The 12,176-nt window shown below is 46.0% G+C and overlaps 1 protein-coding gene across 4 annotated transcripts in view; it reads left to right on the top strand.

The window, feature by feature from the left end:
* The window catches only part of Lef1 (lymphoid enhancer binding factor 1), a 110,459-nt gene that overhangs the window by 87,887 nt on the left and 10,396 nt on the right, over positions 1–12,176 (top strand). For 2 of the 4 annotated variants that reach the window (XM_052179241.1, XM_052179243.1), the window contains exons 9-11: positions 907–1,014; positions 5,380–5,428; positions 6,054–6,094. In XM_052179241.1, coding sequence (XP_052035201.1) covers positions 907–1,014; positions 5,380–5,428; positions 6,054–6,088 — 192 coding nt within the window. In that variant the 3' untranslated portion in view covers positions 6,089–6,094. The remainder of the gene's footprint in view (positions 1–906; positions 1,015–5,379; positions 5,429–6,053; positions 6,095–12,176) is intronic. The other 2 variants (XM_052179239.1, XM_052179242.1) reach the window with 1 other exon arrangement.

Genomic DNA, 12,176 nt, shown 5'->3' with positions numbered 1-12,176 from the left:
GGTGGTGCAAGCATCTCCATGGATGCTGGCACTGGAGATGTGGGGAAAATATTAGAAAACCATCTGTTGGGGACCCAGGCAAATGTCCCATATAAGTCCTCAAATTCCCAAATGGATACCTTGCCTCCAGAATAACAATTTTTGTTAATTGGTGGTTACATTAAAAAGGCGAGAGAAGGGAACCTCAAGGGTTGTCCACCGCTCTATGTTCTATTTCAGAAACCCCAGTCTCATAGATTACAAACAAATTTAGATGTTGCTTCTCGATTCCTACTGGCTGTAAGCTAACCACAGTCAGAGTGTGGCGTGCAGCTGGTGTTATCAGGAGTCTGTAGGCGTGGACGTGTGTGAGTGCAGCGACGGGCTGGCTACTGATGTCATGCCTGACTGGATCACATGAATTTTGTTTCAAACTTCACATGACAGTGTCCGCAGAGAGTCTGGGTGGGAAGGGGTCGTGTTTATCACAAAAGGCACCTGGAAATTAGCACATTTTGCATAAATAAGTGAAGCTTGGGCCCAGTTATCAGTGTAAGCTCCAGACAATGAACAAACAGAGCTGGATCTTGGGGTTCACCTGTGAGAGGTTTTGGGTTTTTCTTTTCCTATTTATATTGGCAAAAAGGAAGGGTGGGTGACAGATCTTTATAATCTGAATGCTTTGATGTGTTGCATGTGGCATGGGACCACAGGACAGAGAAACCAAAATGTAAGTTTTACCCCAGCCTCCAGCCTCCAGGTAGGTGTCTGCAGCACCAGGCCCGCGCCCCCCCCCCCACCCCCCAGGTGGACAGCAGCCGGAGTTTAACTACTTATATTAACCCCTCGGTCAGAGTTTGAACCATGAGCTGGATCGTTGGAGCCTCGCTTACCATTTCTCTCTCCCCGTTTCCTTTTCCGTTTCAGTGGCACGCCCTCTCCCGGGAAGAGCAGGCCAAATATTATGAATTAGCACGGAAAGAGAGACAGCTACATATGCAGCTTTATCCGGGCTGGTCAGCGAGAGACAATTATGTAAGCCCCTTCTCTATCCCCTGGCTCGACCATCCCGCCTCCTGCTCTCCCTCCTGCCCCCTGCTCCCTGCCCGCACCCCTGCCCTGTTCTCCATCTCAGAGGGGATGTTTGGAAGATGCATGCATCAGTCCTGTCTCTTGTTTTGGGGAATTAATTAACTATATAATGAGTACGTAGCATTCTGAAAACTTTTAAGCTTTTTTATTTTGTGGCTGTGAGTACTAATTTATCTGTAAAGTGACGTTCTTTTAAAGCTCTTTTCAAGCTCAAAAGAAAAAATGCCCTTGTTACTAAAATACAAGGAAAAAGATCCAAAAACAAACAAACAAACAAAAAAACCTTTATTTTCACCATGTAAAGGCAAGATTAATTATTAGATGGTTATCACTAATCTTGCCAACCCTTTATATTCTGGCATGTTTTCTGTGTGTCTTTAGTTTCACATATAGGTATAATATAAGTGTGCACGTGTGTGTATGTATATACATAGCTTTTATCACGTGTTTCCTATTCTTGTCTAAAAATGTATGTTTCTTCTCTGAAGTGGTATTTATGCCCCTGTTCTACTAAGTGAATGTCTCAGTTTCCTGGTTTCTCCTGATTTTAGGTTTTTGGGGTTCCCCCCTCCTTCAGAGACACATAATCTACCCTGCATTGAATATGTCTGTGCAAAATAGGGTTTTTTTCCCCCTGTACTGTCATTTCTGTAGGAGAGATTCTAGAAAAGGGATGTTCAGAGGGTGAAACATTTTAACGTTCTTGGTACACGTCAGAATTCTTTCCAGGTGACGATTGCTTTACAAATCCTTCCCCATGTCTTGGTGACTGTTTTGACAGTTTTAGAACTACTTGGTGTGTGGGTGTGTATGTTGTTGTTGTTGTTGCTGTTGTTTGCTTGTGTTTTAATCTCATTCTGTGTTCTTTGACTAAAACCAGGAGGGATTGTCATGTCCTGGAGTATACTAACTAGTTTTATTGTCAGTCACTCTCTAACTTACATTGCTTACTGGAGAGTTTGAATATCTCCCTGAATATTTGAAATACTGTCATTTTCTATAAAGTGACAATTTTGGTTGCTTAGATTCTTAATAGAATATTTTGAAAATCATTCTTAGCTCAGACAGCTTACAACAAGTGGCTTATGAAAGCAAAACCTTACTGCTCACTCTTCTAGAGGCTGAGCTATCTGAGACCGATAGGCTAGGTGTCTGGGGGCCATTCCAGGGCATTTGCTCCCTCCCAAAGGCTCCACCTTATTTCAGCCCATTCTGGGGGTGGGGCAGGAGGTGTTACCATTTCAATGTGGAAGTGTGAGGGGAAGAGTCCCCACGGAGACAATGAGAATTTGTGTTTGAGGTCCCGTGTCCCATCACAGATGTTATAGCATTTGAACACATATGCATCTTTCTGGGAATGGGTTGGACATTGCTTCCCTGTCTATAATATTATATACTCTGCACTAGTATATACGCCACTGAAAATGCCACATTGCTGCTCAGAATTTGGAGCGTATGCTTCAGATATAAGATATGCTTCAGATATAACTTTGACACAGGAAATAATGGTCCTGTGGGCAGCTACTTGGAAGCAACGGCACAGTTTTCTCCCACGCTGTTATTTTGGTGGCTTTAATAACTGCCATGTGCCGACTGTAGGGGTTGCTTGCTGCTCTTTCTGTTACTTTCTAATCCGTAGGCCTGGACGGCCAGCATCATTCCCTCTCAGGGCGGGTGAGGTTGGGGAGGTTCGGTAATTTGTCCCCGGCCATGGGGTAGGTCGCTGCACTGCAATTTAAATCCACATAATGTTGACTTGAGGATCTGCATGACTTCCTCCCAAGGATTAGTTCCATGTCTGCTGGCTTCTGTCCCCTACGTGGTAATTACCATGTGTATGGCCTGAGCCTTTGCCACACACTGTAAGGGGGTGGCTCAGTCCCTCCTAAGGGTGTGCGCATCTCAGCTGGCCTTGCACACCCTTTGGCTGTGGCTTGCCTTGGAGGGCACCACTGACCTTTACTCTTTGACCCCATGCAAGAACTTTTTGAAGCTGTGTGATTATACGTACTTAACTTTGCTTGCTGAATGTCTTAGAAAGTTTCAATTCTAATCTTAAAGTGGTAAGCTTTAGCATTTAGAAAGATGTAATGGATATATGTCTGTGTCCCACTTTCTCCGCTTTCTTTTGCCCCCCTCCCCCCCCCCCCCCCCCCCCCGCCTGTGAAAAGAAAGTAGTTTTAAAGAAAGCTGATGGGTTATAAGTTTCTACCTCTTCTAAGAAGAGTTTCTTCTTTAAGATCTTACTCTCCACCACTGTTGCAGGAAATTGTTTTGCGTGTGCATTCCCTGAATGAAGGGCAGACCTAGCATATTGAACTTGTTTTTTTTTTAAAGATTATTTCTTTATTATATGAATTTATGTGAATACACTGTAGCTGTCTCAGGACCTTCGGAAGAGCAGTTAGTACTCTAAACCACTGAGCCATCTCTCCAGCCCATTTTTTTTTAAAGATTTATTTATGTGGGTACACTGTCACTGTCTTCAGACACACCAGAAGAGGGTATCAGATCTCATTACAGATGGTTGTGAGCCCCCATATGGTTGCTGGGAATTGAACCCAGGACCTCTGGAGGAGCAGCCAGTGCTCTTAACCGCTGAGCCATCTCTCTAGTTCTCTGTTTTGTTTTTGTTTTTTGTTTGTTTGTTTTTTAAAACAACCCCATCAATGGCTAAGGCAAAGTCGCGTGCAGTGAGAGCGCCCGTGCTAACACTATTGCTACCAGGAGTTTAACCTCAGGAGCAGGATTACAGTGAGGCTGCCCTGGTCTGCTGAGGGCACAAACGTACATCTAGGCTTAGCGTTCAAATTGCCAGCTCAATGGCATTATTGATTTGACAGCTGAAGTTTACCTCTATTATTTGGGCCAACAAATGATGTTTTGTGAAGCAACAGTACCTAGGTTTTTCTTGAGGGAGGGTCTGCTGCCTCCCAAGATTATATAGTCTATGTAATTTTGACAATTTTTCTTACCTTGCACAAATTAGTCAATTAATATATCTAAAGTGGTCCCTCTTTGCTGTAAATTCTATAAGTTCTCTCTGATCTCCCTGATTTGTGCATAAAATACCTGGCAGGTGGTAGAGGCAATGGTGCTCAGAGCGCTCCATGCTGGCTGTGTGCAAGCTGTGGAGTGTGGAGAGAGAGGCTCAGGGGAGCTCAGGGCACGGCTGGTGAGTAGAAGGCCCACGGCCCTGGGCTCAGGCTTGGGGTGGGGGGAATCTGCTCAGCAGAGACTCCCCAGATCTGTGTAAGGAAGAGGACGGGACATGGGACAGAGGAATTTCTTGAAAGAGATGCCACTTGGAGCCCATGTCGTTGGGAGCCAAGGAAGGAGAGTGCAACAGCCTCGCAGGGAATCAGTCAGAATGAAGGCTCTCCTGTTCTCTTGCTGGCTCGCTCCATCCCTCCCTTCCTCGGAGTTCCGCTGGTCACATTAAAGATGTTTTCTGATGACCATCGATCTAGGCTGTTTGTCTTAGTGTGTAGCAAAAGAGTTTCAGTCAGCTTTCTAAAATGTTAAGGCCTCATTCAGTACCCATGTGGCCTGCCTGAGGGAAATCCTGCTCTGAGGCACATAAATATATCCGCGCTTTTTCAGAGCCACAGAGCTTACTCAGTAAAATCTGAGAGGCAGATTTTTCTCAGGTCGCTCAGAAGTGTTGGCCAGAAGGAAGGTCCTGTTGGTCAGTTGGCTAATCTCTCCTGATTCGTGAGAGTAGGCTCTGGTTGTAGCCGTATGGAAGTGCATTTCAAGGTGAAAGAAAGAAAAGGTGAAAGAGACAGAGACAGACAGAGAGACAGAAATAGTTTTCGAAGAGAAATGAAAAATTTTAAGCCACTTAAATTATGACCAATTTTTTTCTATGTCATTGAGATGTTTTTGAAATGTATTTAAAATTGTTCCTGTATTGGTGTCTTGCCTGTCTGAAGAGGCAGCAGCCTCAGTTTCCCAGGCTCCCTTCCTCCTTGCCTTTCTCCTTGCCTACAGTACCATGTTTCTGCCCCAGGGTGCTGGGCTCTCCGTTGATGCCACAGACATAAATATGACCGCAGTGTATTTCACTGCAGGCTTCGTGCTTGGCACCAGCAGAGGTGGGTTCTAAGCATGCCCTCGGGAGTAGGAGTCTCCAAGGAGACAGGAATACAGGAGTCACACACATGCGTTACACACTGGGTGTCAGGAAAGGGAGGGCCAGTGACTCTCCCGTCAGTCTGTCTGGCCTCCACCTTCTGTCTGTGCTTTCTGTACACCTGCACGCCCACCATCCGCCCTCTGACCTGACCTGTGCCTCTGTCCTTCCAGGGCAAGAAGAAGAAGAGGAAGAGAGAGAAGCTACAGGAATCGACTTCAGGTAGGTATCCCGTGCCCTCTGTCAGTGCTTCTGCTTCTGGCGGATCCTGTAACCAGTCCGCGCCCTCCTAGATGCTGCTCATTCTGTGACTGTCACGTGCGATCCCTTAACTTGTGTTTTCCTACTTTCCTGAGTCTCCTTAACGTCAGAAAGACCTGTCTTAAGTGTGAAGGTGCCTGTAGAGACTCCTGTCCCCACCCTGTGGCCCGGAGTCGGAGTTGCGAGGTGTGGTTTTCCCCCCTTTTCTGCTGTCTGTCTTCTCTTTGTTTCTGCCTCTGCTCCGTTTACATAGAATGCCACTTAAGAATGTCACTTCTACCATGACGGTAAAACATGCTACCTTGTATTCCCTTGAGAATCTCTCATGTGTTTGGGGGTTTTTAAATACTAAACAACACAGTGTCGGGGCTTGTCTCCCGCTGATGGTGGGAGACAGCGAGGGCCCACGTTGGTCCCTTGTCCTGTCCATTAAAGGGCCACCACATGCACCGCACAAACAGAAACGGTTTCCATGAGAACCATAAAGGGCCCAGCGCGCAGGCCCACATGATGTTGTAGCTACTGCGTATTGGGAATGTACGGAAACCTCTCCATAAACATTTGTTAAAGACACAATTTTCTGCAGGTACAGGTCCCAGAATGACAGCTGCCTACATCTGAAACATGGTAAGATCAACTCTCTCGGTCCCTGCTGCTGATTTAGCTCTTAACAAGAGGCGCTTGCTCGCGGCTTACCACGCTCTCCCCAGTTCCGCTCAGCATCGCTCCCCAGAGAGGAAAACGTCACCCAGATCAGTCTAGAGCTGGCGATGTGCTCACGGTTTTTCTCCCAGCTGTGTGTTTGTGACACAGTGAGCCTTCACCTCTACCGTGCCTTTTGTCTTGCTATTTCTCTGTTCTCTTGCCCTCAATGTTATTTTCTCAGCTATTCCTTACTGACCAGTGGAAGTGAAAAATCAGCCTTAAAAATATAGAAAGTAGTTTGACATCCCCCACCCCCAGTGGGGATGAGTCTGAGGGTCACCTCTGTACCCGTCTCAGCCCTGGGACATGGTAAAGACTTGGTTGAAATGATGTGTGGGTGGCTTGTTTGTAAGGAGAGAGAATTATGTGCTTGATTATTTTCTTCCTATTTTAAAATATCTTTTCTTTATTGGTAACCATTGCTAGACCTTACCCCAGGATCTGTAAGTTAAACCTAATTAGTCTTTGATTTCTGGCCACATGACCCAGGAAACTGGCTTCATAAATAAAGGCTGGGTCTGAAGTTTGAATTGACAGCGCGTGGACAATCTTCCAACAGTTGCCTTTGTATCTGCCCTGTTCTTTCTCTAGAACCCTGTGCAGTTGGTTGCCCAGCCCTACAGGGCTCCCTCCGGGTCCTCTTTACCTCTTGCCTTCCTCGATGGCCCAGTCCCTGTCCCTTATGACTATTATTGTAGCCATTCGGAATACCATATGGCCACAGAGCAATTCAACCATATTGTTCTCTTTGGGATTTCCTAAAACACAAATGAATGATGTCACTTCCCTACTCAGAGCCAGCCAGTTCTCACTGCCTGAAGGGTACAGTCACATCTCCTAGTAGAGACCTGCCACTGCCCTGTCCTGTGTCTGTGCCTCAGGCCAGTTGTTCAAGGTTCCTTCTCACTTCCAGGGGGCCCATGTGAGACCTATATGCTCTGTCCAGATAAAATCAGCAGTTCCACAAGCAGGCAGAGGGCACCGCCTCTGCCGGTGCCTGTGCTTGGAAGGCCTGCTCGCTCTCCCTAGGAACACAGCGACCTGCGAAGCATCCCTTAGAGTGGCCTGCAGTATGGATGGATGTCTGGACCAGGGAACCTCATGCAAGCTTGAGGATTTACTTTGGGTCCTGCACTTCCAAATGATTTTCCCTGCAGAAACCTCCCGGGGTATAGGCACCGAGTAGATTTAAATTTCCAATCAACTGCCTGGGCCCTCTTCAGCTTCTTCTTTTATGCCTGGAATGCATAACTTGTCTTTAGCCAATAGGAACTGAGGAAGGCCCCTCCCTCCTCCCGACAACACTGTTGCTTACTCTCTTGAGAAACTTTCTTGATCTTCATTCTGACTTCCTGGGTTCCCAAATCCCCAGCTGATACCACAGTTGTTCTATCCAAATCCAACCTCACTGATGTAACCTCCTAAGACTCGATGCCCCCCTCCCCCCCAGTCAGTGGACCATCTCTTGACATCAGTGACTATCTGTCACATCCAAATGCAATACAGTCACAGATGATGGCCACATAACTGAGCGGATATTAATTACAGTCTTCTCGGCCAGCCACCTAGTGTTGTTCGTCAGTTCAACAGGTGATGCTTTGGTTATAATCCCAGCCCCAGGATACATCTGGCTTCATAGATGACAACCTAGAGAGAAGTATGCATACACACCTTGTATCGTTTCCATTGTTTCTTGGTTTCATCTCTTTAGACCGGTCTCATGTAGCACAGGCCGGCCTCCAGCTCACTTAGGTAGCCGAGGTTGGCCTTGAGCTTTGATCCTCCTGCCTCCACTGGCTGAGTGCTGGGATTGCAGGCATGTACCGCCACGCCTGGTGTGCTGGCTCTGGAGACCAAGCCTGCTTTATCAATGTGACCTTTCCGTTGCTGACCCTTAGGAATAGCTTACCCCCCATCCACGTCCAGTCATGACAAAGAAGGCCCTCTGAAGTACAGCGAGTCAGGACTGGCACCAGGCACACCCTAAATGCTGCTTTTGCATCAATAACTATTTTAGAGCTACCTATTTTGTGTGAAATACTTTGCAGGACTTAAAGAGTCGGAACTTGATTTACTACCTTTCATGATTATATAATCATATATTAATATATTTTTAATTATAATTATATATTTAATTATATAATTTATATATTAATATATATTTGATATAAAAGCTGAGTTTGATGTAAAATCTGCCTTTTTTTGTGTGAAAATGCACTCCGGCTACCTGTTTTTTTTAATAAGTCACAGAAATCTTTGAGCTTCTCACCACTTTTTTTTTCCCCTGAAGGTTAAGGAGTCTTTGAATATACTAGAACAAAATAAAACCTCCCTCTGGCCCCCCCCCCCAATTCTCCTTGAGCCCCCGGCTGCTGGGTGAGGCCTGACTTGAAGCCGCTAGTATTGATCATCCTCTCATTCCCTGGATGGGCCACATGGGCTTTGAAGTCATCATTCACACACACACACACACACACACACACACACACACACACACGCGCGCGCGCGCGCGCGCGCGCACACGCGCACGCGCACACGTACACACGCCATTACCATATTGTTGTGCAGAGATAATCTGGGCTGCGGTCCACACTGCCTCACGGCGCTGCCACGGGTACTCTTTCGTCCCCCTTCCCTTGTTTCTGTGTAACAGTCACTGGCCTGTGTGGTTCTTCACTTCCTGCACAGATCGCCTCTGAAGCCTCTTCCCCTCCCCAGAGTGGTTTTCTGGAGCCCACAAGTACTCAGAAGTGCTGCTGATTACGTGGGTTTGGTTTCTCCCATGGTGTGGGAAGGGCCTGTCTTGCCTGAGCTCATTCGGCCTCAGAAGCAAGCCCGGGACAGATGGCACACTTGATTAGAGCCAGTGCTCTCTGTAGAGCAGTGGTTCTCAACCTGTGGGTCACGACCCCTTTGGCAAACCTCTATCTTCAAAAATGTTTACTCAGTGATTCACAACAGTAGCAAAACTACAGATGCAGTAGCGATGGAAATAATTTTATTGGGGGGGGTCACCACAATGTGGGGAACTGCATTAGAGGGCCTCAGCATCAGGAGGATGGGAAGCAATGCTCTGTCTAGAGAGACGTGAAATCCCCACAGCCATTTGTCAGTCCTGAGAGGGCAACGCCAAGCGCGCCAGTGCCTGAGGAGGTAGGGCCAGCGGCTCCGCCAAGTGCACTCTGGGAAACTGCACTTGCATCTTACAGTACAGTTAACTCCGCACCCTCGGGCTTCACAGCGACACTCCAGTTCACACCCTGCACGCTGAGTCGCACCCTCCCTTCCCACCGATCTTTCCTCCCTCCCTCCCACCTTGTCCCCCTGGCCTTGATCTCTTCCACTTTGTTTTTTTTTCCTAGTAGTTCCCCGAATTTTCAGGATCTTCTCTCTCTCTCTCTCTCTCTCTCTCTCTCTCTCTCTCTCTCTCTCTCTCTCTAATTTTATGTTTTTTTTTTAAAAAAAATTTAAGTAAACTTTTTGGGTTATTACACAAAATAATGAATTTTACTAGGGAATCTTCTTTTTTAAAAAAATGTTTTACTTTTATCGTTAAATTAGCTTACAGAGCAGAGGGTCTGCATGTGGAATTTAATATGTCATTTCAGGATGCACGTGCCCGCTTTGTTCTGATTGGCTTCCTGCCCGCTTTCCCCCCTCCCCCTTCCTCCCCAGGTCCTTTTTCTTCTCCTCTTTCACATCATTTACAACTTTTAGCTTCCATAGGAGAGAAAACTCAGTGTTCTGTCTGGGTCTGGGTTATTTTGCCTAGTATAATCACCCTGGGTTTATTCCACTTTTTTCCTACAAATGACTCAATTTCATTATTCTTTCTAGCTAAATAGTACTCCGCTGGGTATGTCTGTTTATCTAACTCGTGTGTGGCCAGGTCCCTGTGCTGCTTGAACTGTGAACATTCTCTAGGGAATCATGGGTGTGGGGCGCATGTCTGTGGTGTGCTGACTCTGGGCGTAACCCAGAAGCCAGATCATACAGTATGTCTACTGTTAGTTTTGGGGGAAAATCCATATATATTGACCTGGATGGTCACACTGACTGATACTCCCACCAACAATATGCAAGAGTTCTCATCCTCCATGGATGTGTCCCGACTAGTACGTGTTCTGTTTACCGGAAGCCAGCCTGGCCTGGCTGAGATAGACTTCAGTGTACTCATAATTTGCAATCCCCTGATACTTAAGCTGTTGGGCATTTTCTCAAAAGTATCTGTTCTGATAATTTACCCATGGATCAGTTGCTTGCTTCTTTGTTATGTGTTTGAGGGTTTTCCTTTGCTTTCAAGTTACTTTTAAATTTGTTAACAATTAGGGTTTATGCGCATGAGTGCAGTGCCTGGGGTTACCAGAAGAGGGCGCTGTGTCCCTTAAGTGGGAGTTGTGAGTCACCTGAAGTGGGTGCTAAAAACGCAACTCTGAGCCTCTGTAAAAAGCAGTATGTGCTCTTAACCTACTGTGCCCCTCTCCAGACCCCAGAGGGCTTCTTTCTTTGTTTTTAATATATTGTGGATGTGAACCCCTATCAGGTTAATAGTTGGCACAGATTTTTTTTTCTTCTGTCCTGTAGATCACTTCTGTGGAAAATGCTTTCTTATTTCAATGAAATACGGTGTAAAATTCTTTTCTCTCTGTATCCTGCAGTCTTGTTCCTGAAGTCAGTGCTTGCGACAATATCTTGAAGTGTTTCCTTTGTTTTCCTTTAGTAGTTTTAAAGTTCCAGGCCTTACATTAAGATTTTCAGTCCACATAGAGTGAGACTTCGGTGGCAAGTTGCAACCTTTGAGATGTGCGTATTCAGGCCCCCCACCCCCTTTTTCTTAAAGTAGTCATTTCTTCAACATATGTCTGTGGGATCTCTGTCAAGAATCTGTTGTCTGTGGATTCCTAGGTTTGTTTCTGTCCTCTCTTCCATTCCACTGGTCAGTACTAATGCTGACTGTTTCATTCAATTCCTGTTAAACGAGAATGATCTTTCGAGTTCACGCCTCTGAAAATACAGCTCAAATGCTCAAGAGCTCTTCAAACACTGTGTTTTGACTCCTGAAAATGCACGTATTATATTTCAGGCTTCTCTGTTTGGGAGGCAGGGCGGGGGAGTTGTTCCCTATGTGGTCCTTATAGAAGTTGGGGAGGGGAAGGTAAACCAACCAAAATGAATATGCATAAAAATTCCATATGCAAATTCATTCTGAAACCATTGCAGATCCACTCTCAGAACACCTTTTGTCCAAACTGGAAACAATGCCTCAGTGAATGCCATTCCTTAGCATGGCTCTTCTGAGTAAGCCAAGTGCGTCCTGTCCTGGTTTTCCCATCCTTTGTTGGGAAGCTGAGAGCCCAGGGCCTTAGAAAGTGACACTGTACCACTCCTTTCTGTCTGCACGAAGGCCAGTGTCACAGACACTAGTGGTTTATTCTGCAAACCACCGGTAAGGGTGACTCCCACAGGGTAAGGACGGACTGCACCCGGGGAGGGAAGGGTGCCTTGGTGAGTGAGATCCTTTTCCTTCTCAGAGGGGTTTCCAGTCTGAGAAGCTGAAGGCTCAAGACGGCTAACTATAAAATAATATGATTTGTGCTATGAGTTACATATAGCATGTCAGATAAAAATAGAGTATGTAAAATAAATAGGTAAATTGGGCAGGATCGTGGCAGGGTCCTGTGTGGTTGCTACTTGGGCTATGGATTGGCATCGGAGTTTCTAGATTCTACAGCACATTGATAATTTTCCTGGGAGTTTTTAGGGCTTTGGCATGGGTTTGATTTGGAACCTACAACACCTCAACGCTTGTCAGACATTATTATTATCAAAGACGACTTTTCTTTCTTCTTGGCTCAGTCAAGATGGGTAAGAAAGTAAGTATAGAATCCAAATTTTTGAAACATCAGGAAAATTGGTCACTTGAGTTCATTAATTAAAAACCAACCCTGTGGGACCGGAGAGATGATTCAGCGGTTATGAGCACTCATTGACTGCTCTTCCAAAG

The sequence above is a fragment of the Apodemus sylvaticus genome, chromosome 4 (genome assembly GCF_947179515.1).
Source record: "Apodemus sylvaticus chromosome 4, mApoSyl1.1, whole genome shotgun sequence".
Lineage (NCBI taxonomy): Eukaryota > Metazoa > Chordata > Mammalia > Rodentia > Muridae > Apodemus > Apodemus sylvaticus.
Note: the sequence above shows the minus strand (reverse complement) of the source record. Positions and strands in the feature narration are given on the sequence as shown.